We start from the raw sequence: 17,563 nt of genomic DNA, 5'->3' as shown, positions 1-17,563 counted from the left end.
ACGGAATCCAGCCAACTCATACAAAAGACGTGAAAAACACATTCAATCCCTCCAAAATTGAATACAGTAGTTGTGGAATTTAATCATTATCCAAAACAAAGGACGCTGAAGTTATAATGACTCCGATCATCATTAAGTTCTGCACAGCGCTCCATAATTCACTGCTTTAATATTTGATAAACAAGTCAAGTTGATGTTGACATTCAGCTGTGCATGTGGCATCATTGATAATTTTCTGTCACCTAAAAAAAGTCCTGAGGCGGTTTTGTGGAGCATTGTTATATCAAATTAGCTGGAGAGCGGCCAGAAAAGCAGACAAACATGGTGAATGTGGGGGACAGCAGTTGAACTCTGTTCTTACAGTGCAGTTAATGGGCTTCTTTTGTTGCAGTAATGAAATATTTTGCAGGGATGTGGGGAAATATGTCCTGAAACAGGGAGTTGTGTGCACATGCACCCCTCCACAGACAATATAATGCACACAGAAAGAGACAGTATGCCCAAGAAAGACTGGCATATACATACTATTCTTTGGCTTGACACTGGGTGCAACACCTAAATTTTTTACTATTCAAGCCCAAAGTCAGGCACAAAGTGCATTCAGGACTAGTCCTGCTGAGGGGCCAAAAAAAGAAAGAAAAAAAACTGTTTAAAATCATCCCTGCAACACAGCTGATCAATAACTCAATCAATTAGAATCAATTAAGCTAATCTCTGAATGGAGATAATACAAACAAAGCATATCTTAATGCAGCAAGTAATGCGCCTGTCTGCTGTCTGCCACATAACCACAGCTCTGCTCTCCTTACTCAGCAGAGCAGAGAGCACCTTCAGCGTTTAGGATCAATGCTTACAGTCAAAGAAGCTCCACTACAAAGCTACGCTGGAGCAAAGTCATAATGTGCAAAAACTCAAGATCTGTGTATCAAAAAGAGTGAGAAATTTTGGTCAGGACCAACGAAATAGGAAATATCTTCTCAATATGTCCACTTGAGGGAACTAGTGAGTAAGAAACCTGTTCAGGTTCCTCACAGCAGGCTTCATCTCAAACTTCAGCTGGGAAATTGAGCACACGCTGAGTAATTCTTGCTAAGGGAAGTTTGTGTAAATTAAATTTTATTAATCAAGACATTTTTAACAAGTGCTGAGCATTGAAGGCCCTGAAGAAAGCAACAAAACAGGATGATAGAGCACTTTGGAGCAGAATCTGGATGAGGATGTTTAGCACTACTTATAATGGAAGCTGAACACAGTGAAAAGTGCTGGTTTAGAAGTACATGTCTACAGAGGGGGAAGAGATTAGTTAAAAAAGGGATTACCTAAGCCTTTCCTGTATGCATAACCATCTGAGTGTGCGTCACTGAGGGCATATGTGGAGGAGTGTGTCTCCATTAAGGCCCATGTGTGTGTGTCCATCATCCCACCAGGCCAGCCCTGCACCCGCCAAGAATCCCAGGAAACTATCTGCTGCAGCAATCTCCTATTATAGCAGCGTGCTGTAGGAGGGGAGTGAGAGAAAGTGGGGGTGAGAGTGGGAGGTACAGTTCCTCCCCTTCCTCTGCCTTATGGCCTTTTCTGCAGGGGGGTGACTGAGGCTGTAGCTAGGGAGATTAGACTTCCATAGTTTAAGTGCTTGAGTGTAAAATTCTTGGGAGAGGACAATCTCTGGTATTTTGTTTAAAAGGGAAACATCAGTGAGAGGACAAGAATGAGAAAATCTGTTAAAATGTTCCTGTAACTCAAAAGAAAGCTTCCTTCAAGTGTTTGGGAATGACAGCAGATGGGTGGTGACCAAGAGCCACTTGTTGACACTCCATACAGTGCATGTCAGTTTTCTTTCAGTGGAGTGGGTGGCACTCCAGTGTGAGGCAATTTAGTTATTTATGTCTCCCAAAGGAGCACACAAGCCTGTGCCCTTCTGAAACAGACACCACCTCAAGAAAATGAAGTTTTTCTCAAGGTGTAGACCCCACTGCCTCTCAGCCAGATGTAAAACTTTCACAGTTTATGACAGCTAGCTCTGGCTGCTAATGGCCAACAGTTAGCGGTCCAGATTTATAAATAGTTGAGAGGCTGTTTGTTTCATCCGTCTGACACTCGACACCAAAGGATCTCACAGAACCGCATGCTAGCTCAAGCCCTCATTCTGTCCCCCATGGTGGGCACTCTCTCTGGGACAACTCCTCTATTTCTGTCTGCTCTCCAGATCGGAGTCCTGCTGCCTGCTTCTGGTCAGATGCTCAAAGAGCCCAATGTGGACAATATAGAGGGATTTTTCTTGGGATTACTGTCAATAAAAAGCAACAGCGCAGGTGGAGAGGGCCTGTGAGAGGTGAGGGGATCAGATAAGTGTGGCCTTCAAAAGGAGACAGAGCCTTTTGGGAAGATACAACAAGGCCTACATTATGGATTATAAAACCATAAGGTAAGATGAAAGCTTTTAATGAAAGTCAAAAATGCCACACACATACAGTTGAGACTGTCTTTGACTCTAGATGAAAGCATGCATTTTTATTTGCAATATTTTTCATGCAGAATGATCATAAAAAGAGAAATCTCTACATTCACCTCCTTAAGAAAATACACATTAATTTCCTCATTGTGTAGTGTAAATAGATTTCTCTTTTTTTTTCATTGACAGTGTGTGACATTTACAAACATTCAGTCAGATCTTTCTGTATCTGATTTGCTACAGTTCAGTCTGCATTTGGACCACAGTGCCTCTGAAAACGAGGCCTCTCTGGTGTCAGGTTTTAGAGCTGGAGGCCCGTCACTGGACAAAAATAAACCTGTCACATGCAAGAATGAACAGAAATCAATCTGACAGTTCGTCAGGGGATTATTGTGGCAAAAAAAAAAAAACAGGTACCATGGCATTGTATGATTATCATACGCTTCTTTCAGCAAAGTTTATATCATTTTTATATACTAAAAAAGACCTGATGCATAGAGACAAAGCTACATTTAAACTATTTTGTGGCTTGTTTAGACTTGAAATAAATACTTATATCGAGTGAAAGCTATGCTCTTGCCTTAAATTGATGTTTGTTTTAAAACTTGCTGTCCCTCTACGATGCTGTAAATTGCTAAAAGACACTGCTGGTTGTGGCATTGTGGCAAATAGCTGCTTTTGTAGATGTGTGTAAGATGGATGGCCTCCAGGTTAGAAGTTATTAATGAACTTCTGGTTATTCTAAGCAAGGTGACGACTCCCTGGCTGCTGCTGTAAATTTAACCAGAATGTACCCATGACGTTGCCTCTTTGCCTCTCATCATTTTTCATTTAAATGCAGTGTATAAAAGAGGACATGTGCAATGTGAAAGCTTTAAGAGGGTTCTGCTCCAAAAGAAAAAGGTTATATTGTTGATGGCATATTGTTTGAACCATGTGTTTTATCATATAATATATTACACTTAATATAATAGTTTTGAAAGCTCCTTGCAAGCATTCCTCAGCAGGCAGCTAGCTGGTGAAGACAGGAAGAGCTAATATGTCAACAAAAACATGTTAATGCACCAGCCTTGGTGGTTTCTGTTTTTTTATATCAGTAAATGATTTTTTGGGGCAGAGGTGTGGCTTTGTGCTAACCATAGAAAACTCTTTCCCTGTCAAACTTTTTGCTTTTCATCATTTAAATTTGGATATTTTGTTTAATGTCTTAAAACTGGTCAAATTTCTTTACAGCTTCCCTACTACAGCTAAAACATTTTACACTTTAATTCATGTGCCTACCCAGGAAAAAAACAAATCTTATTTGGCTTCTAAAATCTCAGTTTAGCAGCACATCTACCAATGGATATTTTTACGTTGCTTTCCACCTGTTCCTTCTCGATTAGTTTACAATGTAATGCTACCTTTACTAACTGGTCTTAACACTGACCTTTGAACTCTTTCAGAGATAAACTGCTTAAAGTTGTTAATCATCACTGAAATCAACAATATCAATAATATGTCCATTATCCCGAAACAGAATTAGTATCAAGTTTTTAACCTAAAGATCTAAATAACCATCACTGAGTGTGCGTGTGTCTGTGTGGGTGTCAAAGTGTTTCCTGCTTTCCCAAAATACCTCACGTGAGGCCGTCTTCACAGCGCCTAGCAACAGAGTAGTTTTATTCACAACATGTTTCTGAAGGTCACAGTGATTGAGTAGACAGATTAACAGAGCTGTTTTCAGAACCACATACAGAACATTGCTGCTTAATGCAAAAGAAAAAAGGCTTCTTATCAAGGACGTCAGTGGTGCTCGGTTTGTGAGTTACACTTCTCACATGAAAGAAAAACGTGGGAGACTGGGAGTATTTTTGGCTTACGGTTAAAATACTTCACACACATACTGCACATTTATAATACAATTTATTTTAAGATGAATGACTATATGGGTGCTCACTCAGGTCCAGGCTAACTCTCTTCTCTTTTATCTTGTAGAAAAACAACAAATTCCAGGATTTTATTGGATGGAGGCCAACTAAAAGGCACCATGCCTTAGGAGCTACTGGTTTGACAAAATCCTGAGTGGAGGCCCCCACACTCCAGGTGCTGCAGCTCCTGCAGCAGGCAGAGTGTATTAAGAGGTCTGTGTTTGCATGAATGACTGCACAGCTGAGGACAGAGCTTTATGTTAACGAGCCTGCATCATGACCTCAGTTGAGAAACGCCGCTCTGGCCGAAAGAGCGGTGGGCATCGAAAGCACAGCGATGGAGGCTACAGCGACACCTCGAGTGCTGGCTCCTTTCTGGATGAGACTGACCGGGAGGTCAGCAATCTGACAGATCGAGCATTCAGGAGTCTCTGCATCGGAGATGAAGCTGTGTATAATGACTCAGATCTGGGTGCGTCTTCACCCTGCACCCAAAGAGACAGACAGCTGGCCTTCAGCCAGAGTGCTCAGGACAGAGACAGAGAGAGGGAGGAACTTAAGAGAGCTGCACATGAGAGCTTCAGCCTCAGGATGCAGCAGTATGGACAGGAGTGGATTCACGGAGGAATGTATGGGGCTGAGATCCAAAGGGATCCACAGTGGGAGGTTTATGGGGAAAGGACACAGGGGAGAGTTTCTGCTACATTCCAGCACTCCTTTGTGGAAACCTCTCAACAGGAGGAAGCTCTAAGAGGAGAACAGCTGTCCTTCCTCAGCAACGGAGCCACAGAGGTGAGTTCACAGCAACGCAGAAGCCGCTCCAGAGTCTCCTCCCTCATCAGAGCTTTTAACTCTGAGGGACAGAGAGACGGAGCAGTGATGGATGGAAAACTCAGAGAGTGGAATGATGACACTAGCTGGGATAAATCTGCTCTGATGAGTATACAAAGGGAACTTTCTGAATTGTCTACATCATACCAGGACAACTTTAACAGTGGTCATTTCCCTTCAGCTGGTCAGTTCTCTTCCCAAAACTCTGATTTCTACTCCACTGAAGTTGCAGCAATGAGTCACACGAACTCTGGATCCTCTTTTATACGATCTTCCCACAGTAAACACAGCATGTCGGCAGAGATGAACTGTAACTCTAACTTCTTTATACACAGCGAGTTCAGTCCGTTCAAGGTGTGGAGGGATCATAACAGGTTCCCTTTCCAACAAGGAGAAGTCTCAGGCTTTATGCACTATCCAGACTTCCCCAAATGGTATGAAACACCAATGTACAAGGAGCTTTCAGTGGAGGCCCAACCACAGGTCCCATACAGGTTTGATGAAAGAGGAATGAGACACCTAAGGAATAACTTGGCACCTGTAGTTGCTCCAAATACTCCACGGGCCACCTCCACATCCACAATGTTGCAGAGAGCTGTCGAGAAACGGTGTGACTCAGAGCTGCCAGGTCAATATCCCTACAGAAAGAGAGCACAGAGCCTGGGAGCAAACAGGCTCCCATCCCAGCGCCCATCAACTGCATCGCCAACGGTCGAGATGTCTCGACGTGTCCAGGACACCATCAGCTCTGTCAGAGCTCTCCAGCAAAAAATCAAAATGATGACAGAGGAAAACATGTCAGCAGGGATGCCAATGACTCAACATGGAGTACCCTATAGCAACGATAATCTTATTCCCTATGGAACCTATTCAAAAACAGAAGCACCAAATGTTGTCAGCAGTAACACAAGCACTACTCCCTTTAACATCAGCCAGCTGCTCACACCTGCGGTCCGTGCACATCAGGAAGTAGAGACATTAGACATCCAACAGCACGCAGTTTCCCCTCAGCTCGTGGAACATGCTCCAGTGCGAGCTGAAAGCAGGGGAGCCACTCCAGATATTAGGATGTCCAGCTACAAATCCAGAGCAACAAGCCTCCTCTTCAACCTCAAAGACAACAGAAAAAGAGTAAAAAGCACCTACAGTCCGCCCAGATTCAAAGGCTTAGAGCCGCAGGAGAAAAACAAACAGTCTTTAATCCAGGAGTCAAGTCACACTGTGATAGATATGCCAGATTTCCCAGATGCAGACGTTCAATATCCCCAAGTAGAGGGCTCTAACTGGACTAATGCTGCCTCACACCATTATGTAAACCAATACCATAGCTCTGGATCAACAAACTATGAGCCTGCAACAACACACACAGGCCCATATTCAGAATACACTTCAGGTATTTACCAGACAGCTCAGATGCAAGGTGAGATGGTTCATCACTCTGGGTTCACTGGTTTCATACCTGAAAATTACACCAGCAATCAGCTGGCTAATGGCCAGAATCTCTATGAGGACTTATCGTCGTTTACTCCCTATAAGCAAGGCATGATGGATAATGTAGTTAGTCAGAGGGGAGTTGGATACGGACATAAACCTTCCTACACAGCCACAGACATACCAAGGCTTAATGTTGGCAGCAATCAAAGCAGAGAATATCTGATCAATATGGCAAACACGGAACAAAACTTTGCTGGCACAATGGGAAGGGCTGATGGATATCAGCAGCTCACAGACAACAGCTATGATTATAGTCATGTGTCCTCACAGGATATATGGAGACAGACAAACAACCAAGACCTGAAAAGTCACAGTCTAAATGAAGCTATTCCACCATGGGCACAAGAAATAAAAGCTTCAATGGAAAAAGGCAAACATCGACAGGGCTACCAAAGAGCAGCCATGACAAACGAGGAGCTCTACACAACAAGACACAGAGGAGAAAATCTACAAAATACTCATCAAGTGCCTGAGAATAATGATTTGGTCCAAGTTTTTGGTGATGGAGCTTCTTATGCAGTGGATGGCTGTGTCAATTCAAATGTTTCAAACCGACTTCCCCAATATGGTGGATTAAGGAATAACACAGAGGGAAATCAAGCACATTATGGATATCAGCAACCTGGAGCCTTTAAAGACAAGTACACTCTTCAAAATGAAAATAGACATAACAAAGAAAAGGAAACTGAAGTTGGACATATGCCAAAGACTTTTAATAGATACCCTGAAGAACACCAACACGCCCTATATTTGGATGCAGACAAAACAGGCCAGACAAAACAATATACGCCAATTCCAAATGGTTATGAAATGCAAAATCCACAACCAGCAGAATCGAAACCACAGTTTAAACAAAACATGCAGAACAATGCAAACCCAGACGATCTGACTGACCCCACAACGGATAACCAAGCAAAAGATAGAAAGTTTGATGAGGTCAAGGCTGAACAGACCATGGCAGGGCATGTGAAAGCACAACACGCCCAAGCAAAACTGGCAGTGGCTCAGGACTGGGCTAAAGAGCAGCAGCCCAAAGAGGAGTTGGCTGGGTTAAATTTAGCAGAGCAGACTGGTCCAGAGACAGTCAAAGAAGAACAGAAAGAGGGAGTAAACCAGGCCAGCACAGAACATGTCGAGGAGAAGAGTTGGGACAACGTGATAGAGCAGTTGACAGAAAAACAACCAGAAGAGACTAGAGATGTAAAGACAAAGGCAGAACTACCAACAGAACAGAAGGTAACAGAGCCAAGTTATATCACAGAGGAAGCAGGAGCAGAGCACATGAAAAAGGAGCAGGATGAGCAGGTCAAAGTAAAACAAGCTGAAGCAGAGAGGGTTAAAGAGGATCATACAAAAACAGAACTGGCAGAGACAGAACAGGCAAGAATAGAGCAGACTAAAGCTGAAGATGCCAAAAGAGAAAGGATCAAAGCAGAGCAACTGGAGACAGAAAAGTTAAGAGCCGAACAAGCTGAGAGAGAGCGAACTGAGGCAGAACAAATAAGAGAAAAAGTTAAAGCAGAACAAGCTGAAGCAGAGCGACAAAAATTAGAGCAAGAGGAACTACAAAAGACAGAAAAGCAAGCTGAAGCAGAGAAAGAGAAGGGTCAAGTTGATGATACAGTTTTGATTAAAGAAGTAGTTGAAGAAAGAGAGATAGAGCTGGAAACTCCCAAACAAACTAAAGCTAACATTACTGAAACAGAGCAAAATAAAGCAGAGATGGTGCATGAAGAGTCAGCTAAGCCAGCACCAAAACTAACATTGTCCCAGCCAGTCAAAAGGGAGCCAGATAAAGTTGAGCAAGCCAAGACAGAGTTAGCTAAAGCGAAAGCAGAACTGGCTAAAATCAAGGAAAAGATGAAAGTCAAAAACACAGTTCCCTCTAAAGATGATGAAGTAAAAAGACAAGTTCCTGCTACCATAGAGAAAGAGAAAAACAATGACAACAAAGATCAGGACCAGCTTACCAAAATCGAGGATCAACAGAGCAAAGATTTGTTTGTAACTAGCAGGCAAAGTTCAGATCTGGTTTATCAAGGACTTGATGAGTATAACCGTCTTAGAGAGAAATATGGTTTTACTGATACACCAATAATGGGAACCAAAACCTCAGCTGCAGAATATATTTCTTCAAAAGATGCCAATGAAACACCAGTTTTAACTCGTAATAAATCTGAGACAAAAAATAAAGAAAAATCAAAAGATGAAGTTAGCTCTGAAAGCAAATTTATAAAAGCTAACTCAGAAATCAAGGATGAAGTAAGAAGCTTTCAAGCTATGGATGGTACAGAAAGTCAGTATATTTACAGCGAGTCATCCAAAGAATTCAAATTATCCAGCAGCAATAATATACCCACCAATCCAGATAGTATAACAAAAATGGACTCTCTTACTTATACAGTAAAGGAAGACAGAGTTGAAAAATTGGAAACACAGGACTCACTGATGCAACCTGACGTTTCACCGCAAAAAGATTCAAATTCAGCAATTCAGCTCCCCCTTGAAAGAAAACCCAAGTCAACTGAGCACAGTCTGGCCCCCAGTAAAGACACACATTCAAACCCTCCCCGAGCGCTGTCCCATAAAGAGAGAGCTCAGACAAAGCAGGAGATTCTGACGTCAAAGATAAAAGCTCATGCTGAAAAAGAGATTTCTGCAATTAAAGAAAAGGGGTACGCTAAACGAGAAGGACTTATGTCTAAAACATCTAACAAGCAACTGGGAGGAAGTCAGATTATAAGTGCTCGACAGAAACCTCCATCTCAAGAAGCTCCTAAAAAGCATGACAACACAATGTCCAGTAATATAACTCCAAAACACCAAATGGAGCCAGAAGGAATACAGATGGCCCCAGTTGAGTCTGCTTCATCTTCCACCTCTGCTACAATACCAGTGAAGTCTGCTATGACCAATCAGACAGAGAGCCATTCACAGAAAGTTCACAAAGAGCCAATGAATGAAAATGTGCCAAAGCCAACCAAAGAAGGAAAACAGACAGGAATTCACCACATGGAAATAGACTATGGCTTGGTAGAATCTCAAAATAAAGAGACTCAGGCTTCAACACAAAGTAAAGAGCAAGCAACCAATAACCAGCAAGGACAACATGATAAAGCTAATGGGGAAAACTCCAGAAACAAGACTGATGGACTTAAAAATGATCTTACTGATGACACAGTCAATGTCATCAAAGAGAAAGAAGCTAAAACTACGGTTGAAGCCAAAAAGTCCCAACCTACAACAAATAAAAAGGCTGAGAGCAACCAAGCAGCAGTTCTTGAGGATTCAGCACCAACACTTTGTCTTGTCTTAGGTCAGAATACTACCCCTACAGCCGATGACAACCTGCAGATCAGAGGAATAATGGTAACTATTCGAGAGAGAAAGCCATCTTTAAGCAATGATGAGATGAACACTTCAGACCAGAGCAGTAATTCAGAGCTACATGAATGTCGAGTAAGCTCTCATCTAGAAGCAAGCAAAGGGGATACACCCTTAAAGGAATCAACCAAAGTAGAGACTAAGGACAAAGTTGTACAAAGTGCTCTTTCTACAATGACAGATGATAAGACTAAAGTAGGAATGAAAATTTATGAAGAAACCTTAGCCAAAAGGGAAACACAACTCCAAGAACCACTGGCTGAAAAAGGTTCACCTTCCACTGTACCTGCTAAAAATAAAACCTTGGCTGAAACTCTACCCCTTCTCCACAACCAAGACATAATACCAGGAGAAACGAAAGAACTCACATATAAGACACCGCCAAGGAGCATGAAAACTGATGAAGTAAAGACAAATACTCAAGATAAAAATGTAGACAAGAAGCAAACAGCACATGTCAATGAGAAACTTACGTCCAACGTGATAAACGACCACACTGATATTTCAAACAAAGCTGATACTGAATCAAACATAGAGACCTCAATGAAAGATGATGTGAAAGCTGTCCTAAGTCCAACCAGTAGCAAGAAAACAGAAGACAGTAATGCATCTTTACTGGAGGAAAAGAAACATCACTCAACACCAGTCAACAACAATATTCCATCCAATACTTTAACTGACAAGGAGGTCAGACAGGAAGAAAACATTCACCTAAACAATGATGTGCACATAGACAGCATTGCCATCAGAGTTGTGCCAGCAGCAGTCGAGGACTACACAAGAAAAGCAGAGAACCAGCATCCCACAGCTGACCCTTCAGTTGGAGTTGCAGCAAATGAATATAAACAAGTTGCATCATCTATTGCTGAAGCAAAACTCAAAAATGAAGATGGAACAAAAGACTTCATTGCAGCAAGCAGCCAGAAGCAGCCGGAAACTAATTTGGAAAACAATTTGTCAGTACATCATGTGTTGTCCAGTGTGAGAAAGCTGCCTGATCCTTTGAAAAACAATAGTCAACAGGAAATCAATGCAACCAGTAAGAATACTGAAGCTAACACTGGAAAATATGATAGTGGTGATACAGTGGATGAATCAAAGATACCACCAACAGAGGAAGACTACTTTCAAGTGCAAGGGATTGCTAAAGTAGATCACAAACTGGACAGAAAAGGAAGTGACGGAAATACATCACATGCTCTTTCAGAGAGAAAGGAACTTCCAAGATCGCTGTCAAACATGGGAGTTTCTAACAAAGACTCAAATAATGAAGGACAAAAAGAAGTCTACGTGTTGGATCAAAGTCTTAGAAAAATAGCCGAATCAAAGTCTGCAAGCATTCAAGAAGAGGACATGAAAAAGAACAACAGAGAAACAGAGGATAGCCTGGCCTCAAAACACAGCGATGGTCTCAGAGAGAAACACAGTACAACAAATGAGAAGTCAGAGGCAGGCCAAGCCATCAATATCAGAAAACATCACTCAGAGAACAGGTCCAATTCAAGAGAAAGACACAGCCAAAGAAATTCTAATCCAACAAGGGAAAACACAGAAACAGAAAAACCTGAAGTGAAACCAACACCAAAACCCAGGGTTTCCACTATACCTGAGATATCAGCTCTGGCAGACTATGCCAGGTTAAAAGTCATTGTTTCAGAAGACAGAGAAAACACGATCCAGGAGTTTCCACCCAATAAAAAGGAAGGATTCTTTCCACTTATTCAGAGTCGTCATAGCAGACGCCCAGTGTTCACTACTGACCCACAGGACTTCACTGTGAAAGAGAAAACACTGCCAAATAAAACAGAGGTCAGTTCCAAAGTGAACAAAGAGCCCAAGCCCTTGGTGTTTCCTATTACAGAGAAAGAACATCAAAGGACAGGGATGTTCAAACTAGGAGACAAAGAAAGACAAGACAAATTGCCTATTGATGCCAAAGCCAACGCACAACACATACAAAGAATCAAGTCCCCTACAACTCAACTAAAAAAGGAGATAATTGAGGAAGAAGTATCTTCAGCTGACACTAAAAGAGTTCATCAAGCACATGAAAGTATTCATCAGTCAAACAATCAAGCACCAAACTCATCTTCTGCAATGAACAGGCCAAGAAACTCATCTGTGTCTCAACAAATAAACCCTGGTGACAACTCCAGTTCAAATGAGAAGCATCAACAATTTTCCCCAACAGCCGACAGAATACCCTATTTGGATAAAAGCTCCCATCAACAACCAACTTTAGTGCAAGGTAACAACACAGAAGAGAGCACAGAAATTTCAAGAAGAGATCAGAAGACTGTAAATGTTCAAGCAGAGAAAGATGGCTCAGAAAAGCTGAGACAAGACAGAGCTGCATCTAAGCATGAAGACACCATGGCAAAACAGCAGAACAGAGCAAAAATGTTGGAGGAAGAACACACCGCTACAGAAGAGAAGAAAAAGACAGAGAACATGAAAATAAAACACATAGTTGCAGAAAGTAGAGCTTCACTGGCTGAAGAACAGAGGAAAGCTGCTAAGAGAGAAGAGGAGAGGAGAGCAAGAGAGCGAGAGGCCATAGCTAATCAGATAAAGGAGAGGTGGGATAAACAGAAAGATTCAGAGAGAAAAACTGATGAAGACAGAAAAATAAAAAAGACAGGACAAGAGGCACACAAAGAGGAGGAGATGAGAGCAAAACTGAGACAAGAAGAAGAAAAACGGGTGAAGGAAATCAGGGAGAAGTGGCAACAGAAAGCTGACAAAGAGATAAAGAGACAGCTAGAACAGCAGAGGCAAACTGCTCAAGAGGCAGATGATAAAAGAGTAGCTCAAGAGGAGCAGCAGAGGAGAGCTGCTCAAGAAGAGCAACAAAGGAGAGGAGCTGCTGAAGAGGAGAGACAGAGGAGAGCTGCTCAAAAAGAACTTCAGAAAAAAGCATCAACAGAGGAGCAACAAAGTAGAAGAGCTATGGAAGAATTGCAACAGAGAAAAGCTGCACAAGATGAACAGCAGAGGAGAAAAGCTGCTGAAGAGGAGCGACAAGAAAGGGCTGCACAAGAGGAACAGCAAAGAAGAGAAGCTACTGAAGAAGAGAGGCGGAGAAGAGCTGCTGAACAGGAGCAGCAAAGGAGAGCTCAAGAAGATCAACAAAGGAGAAGAGCTGCTGAAGAAGTACAACAGAAAAAAGCTGCACAAGAGGAACACTTGAGGAGAAAAGCTGCTGAAGAGGAGAGGCAGAGAAGAGCTGCTGAAGAAAGGCAGAGAAGAGCTGCTGAAGAAGAACAAATGAGGAGAAAGGCAGTTGCAGAGGAGAGGAAGAGAGGAGCTGCTGAAGAGGAAAACCAGAGGAGAAAAAATGCTGAAGAGGAAGGAAAGAGAAAAGCTGCTGAAGAAGACCACCTGAGGAAAAAAGTCGCTGAAGAGGAGAGACAGAGAAGAGCCACTGAAGAAAGGCAGAGAAGAGCTGCCGAAGAAGACCACCTGAGGAGAAAAGCAGCTGAAGAGGAGAGACAGAGAAAAGCCGCTGAAGAAAGGCAGAGAAGAGCTGCCGAAGAAGACCACCTGAGGAGAAAAGCAGCTGAAGAGGAGAGACAGAGAAAAACCGCTGAAGAAGAACACCTGAGGAAAAAAGTTGCTGAAGAGGAGAGACAGAGAAGAGCTGCTGAAGAAAGGCAGAGAAGATCTGCTGAAGAAGAAAATCTGAGGAGAAAAGCTGCTGAAGAGGAGAGGCAGAGAAGAGCTGCTGAAGAGGAACATCAGAGAAGAAAAGCTGCTGAAGAGGAGAGGCAGAGAAGAGCTGCTGAAGAGGAGCATAAGAGGAGAAAAGCTGCTCAACAGGAGAGGCAGAGAAGAGCTGCTGAAGAGGAACATCAGAGGAGAAAAGCTGTTGAAGAGGAGAGGCAGAGAAGAGGTGCTGAAGAGGAAAATCAGAGAAGAACTGCTGAAGAAGAGCAGCAAAGGAGAAGAGCAGCACAAAAAGAGAAGGAGAGGAGAGCTGCTCAAGATGAACAACTGAGAAGGAAAATTCTAGAAGAAGAGCAAGGAAAGGCTGCAAAAAGGGAGCAGGAAAGGAGAGCTGCCCAAGAGGAGCAGCAGAGGAGAGCTTCACATGAGGAACAGCAGAAGAGAGCTCCACTAGCAGAGCAACAGAGAAGAGCTGCAAAAGAGGAGCAGAAGAAGAGAGCTGCTGAAGAGGAGAAACAAAGGAGAGCTGAACAAGAGGAGAAGCAAAGAAGAGCTACTTTAGAGCAGCAGCACAGGAGAGCTGAAGAAGATGAACAGGAGAAAAGAGCTGCTCTGGAAAAGCAGCAAAGAAGAGCTGTTGAAGAGGAACAACAGCGCAGAGCTGCACATGAGGATCAGCAGTGGAGAGCTGCTCTGATTGAGGAGCAAAGGCAGGCTAAACAGATTGAGGAAAAGATACTCAATGATATAGAGAAGAGAAAGAAACAAAAACATAGAGAGCTTGAAAAAGCTGCACAAAATTCAGAACAGGAAAGGATCAAACAGATGTTGGAGCAAAATGAAGTCGAGCAGCACACAGACAAGCAGAGAGAGCGAAGACAGAAAAAAGATGAGAAAGCTAGAGTCCTTGAGGAGAACCAAGCAGTGCTGAAAGAGGACAACAAAGTGGCACAAGAACACAAGCTGGTTCAAGAAGATGAAAGAGAAAGGAGAATGGATGCTCTCCAGTACTATGCTTTAACCTCAACAGATTCTGAGAGGAAAGAGAAAGATAGAGAGCTTTTCTCCCCTTCACCTCCACAACAAAGACACAATCCTGTGGGCCTAGAATCATCTGAAAACTCAGAATCCCTTACTAAGTCTTATAGGCCACAGGCCTCTGCATCTCCAGCACCATCTCTGTCCCGCTCCAACGCCTCCTCTCCTGCACTGGGAGTCAAGCCCTTGATGTTCAGGGTAAAGGACAACACCTTCAGAAGTTCCTCTTTCACCAAGTCAGTCAAACCACGCTTCCACAAAAACTTTGGAGAGGATTACCGGGTCGGATCACCTATGGAAAGGGGGTCAGAGAGAGGAGAGGAGGAGCAAGAGATAGTTAGACACAGTGCTGGAACTCCTATTCATGCTGACATGGGGTTAAACAGACTTGCTGCAATCAGAGAATCACCAGCTTTTCAATCAGCATATTCTTCTCAGGACTATTCAGCACATCTCCCACAAAGGCCTTACTCCAGAAGGAGCATTGCTCTGGATGAGGATGACTCCCGCTCTGTCATCAGCAACATGTCAGAAGGTATGGAGAGTTTTGCCACCAGTGCAGCAGATCTATCAGAACTACGAGGCTTGTACTATGATGAGAGGCCCGAGTCAGCCTGTAGCTTCAGCAGTGATGTGTCCCGATCTCTGGGCAAGCCTCCAGCTGTTCCCCCAAAGAGTGAAAAGGCACTGCGCAGGGCAAAAAGGTTGACTTCTCGTAGAATCAACAAGGAGATGTCCAAAGTGGGAACAGACAGCCCTGCTGGAGTTGAGAAATCTCATCAAGAGGTCTCCGGTAATCCTCCTTCCTCCTCCACTGAGGTACGCTCCTCAAACCGCCATGTTGTGGCTTCCCCTCATTTTACTCCACCTGTTTCCCTCACTCATGCGCCAACAGTGGAGTCAAGCTTGCCTTCTTCTCACTCTGAACACCAATCTTCTCATAGCTCTTTCCATGCTTCCCCCCATGCCACTGGTCCTATCTCCCTCCCAGTCGCCACACCTCACGCTACTGCCCCCGTTTCCCTTCCTGTTGTCTCAACTCATGCTACTGCCCCTGCTTCCCACACTGCTGCCCCAAGGACAGTTGCTCATACTCCCTCTTCTCCCACTCTCCATCATGCCAACCATCCAGCTCCAGTGACACAATACCAGGTCGAGTCAAGCTATCCCCAGTCCTACCCAATGACACAGCGTAAAGTGCTACAAGACCTTGGCTCTGGTCAGTACTTTGTAGTGGATGTGCCTGTCCAAGTGAAAACAAAGACTTTCATTGACCCAGAGACAGGGAAGTATGTTCAGCTGAATGTGCGTGAGACTGCTCAGAGTACACCCCGACCCCAGCGAAAGCTGCAGCCTCAGCAAGCATACCACCAGCCTCAGCTTCAACCCAAAATGCAGGCCAAGCCACAACAACAGTCCCTCTCTCAGGCCTCTCCAGCTGGCAAGCCTGTTGCGCTTTATGAAGGCTATCATGGTTATTCCCAAGGATACCAACCTGCAGCTAACAAATCCATTCCCCACCACAGGTCAGCGGCTCCTGCGACACCCCATCAGGAGCAACAGTCTGTGAGGGACGGCCCCATCTACGGATATCCAGCCCCTGAAATTAGGCAGAACCCTGAAGGGCCTCGCTACAGCCCAGAGAAGACTCCTTACATGGACACAGTTAATGATTCAGGCAAAACATATAACACAGTTTACAACACACACGGCCCATATGAGTCGTTCCCAGAGTGCGACACAAACAGCCAGCTTGCAGGAAGCCCAGTTTGTGAAAATGATAACTCAGCCCACCCACGATATCAGCCTAGAGAAATAATCACCATAAGTGAACTGGAGGACTTTATGGAGGTGTCCGACTGGTGAGAACACAGACTGGTACAGAGAATATGCCACAAACTGGGCTGGCAATGTAAAGATGGCAAGTGGTGGCAGAGTATTTGACAAAATGAAACACCAAAAAGCTAAGTTTGAATGGATCATTATATGAAGTGTTTTAAGTGTTTGTAAATGACCTTTTCAAGTGGAAAGAGTTTTGGAATGATTTTGGTTTTTAGCTTTAAAAAGTATTTGCTGTTTAATTGCTGCTGTTTTTGTGGGATTGACTGTTTAGCTATTTATTGTGTTACAGAGATGTCACCATTCCATTTGACTTTTGAATGTGCGAAGCTACTTTTTGATGTGTATACAGTATGATAAGTCTCCCACTGCCTACTAAAGCTAGACTCTTGCTATCATAAATATATAGAAGCTGTATTCTAATGCAGAACAAAAACTGTTGCTATCAACACTGACAGGTCTGCTGAAGTTTTCATTATTTTACTCTTTCGTGACGCATATAGTTAAGCCCATACTGCCAATCAAAGATCTTTGTACGGTGGAAAGCATAGTTTTGTGTACTCAACCACTGTGTCAATATTAAAACATGGTGATAAGATTATTGATGTTTTAAATTTTTAATTTCAAACAGTAGTTCATTTTTAAGGAAGTTTGTTTCTGTGTTGCTGTGAAGCAGAGTAGTGTGACATCGACTTTCTCAGGCAGTAAAATCACACTTCATTAAACCTAATAATAACTTGGCATAATGAAAGTCTTTCAAAATCACCTTGTAAAAATAATAAATAAAAAGGAAATGTGAAACAATGCTGCTTTGGGTTGATTTCATTTCAGATCTTAAATGAGTGTAATAACAACATGCTGTCACAGACATCCTGTTCTGACTCTCAGGATGTACCCTGGGTCTGTGTGACTATAAATGAAGTCTTTTAATGAGTGCATAAGACAATTA

The 17,563-nt window shown here is 43.2% G+C and overlaps 1 protein-coding gene across 1 annotated transcript; it reads left to right on the top strand.

Annotated features, from left to right (window-relative positions):
- Window positions 1-2,134: 2,134 nt before the first annotated feature.
- Window positions 2,135-17,408, top strand: LOC121511115. Its single transcript, XM_041789674.1, has 2 exons — window positions 2,135-2,425; window positions 4,430-17,408. Exon 2 carries the CDS (start codon window positions 4,639-4,641, stop codon window positions 16,639-16,641), a length of 12,003 nt encoding a protein of 4,000 aa, XP_041645608.1. The 5' UTR covers window positions 2,135-2,425; window positions 4,430-4,638; the 3' UTR covers window positions 16,642-17,408.
- The last annotated feature ends 155 nt before the right edge of the window (window positions 17,409-17,563 follow it).

Source organism: Cheilinus undulatus, linkage group 6 (genome assembly GCF_018320785.1).
Source record: "Cheilinus undulatus linkage group 6, ASM1832078v1, whole genome shotgun sequence".
NCBI classification, from domain to species: Eukaryota; Metazoa; Chordata; class Actinopteri; order Labriformes; family Labridae; genus Cheilinus; species Cheilinus undulatus.
This window is presented reverse-complemented; position numbering and strand designations above follow the sequence as displayed.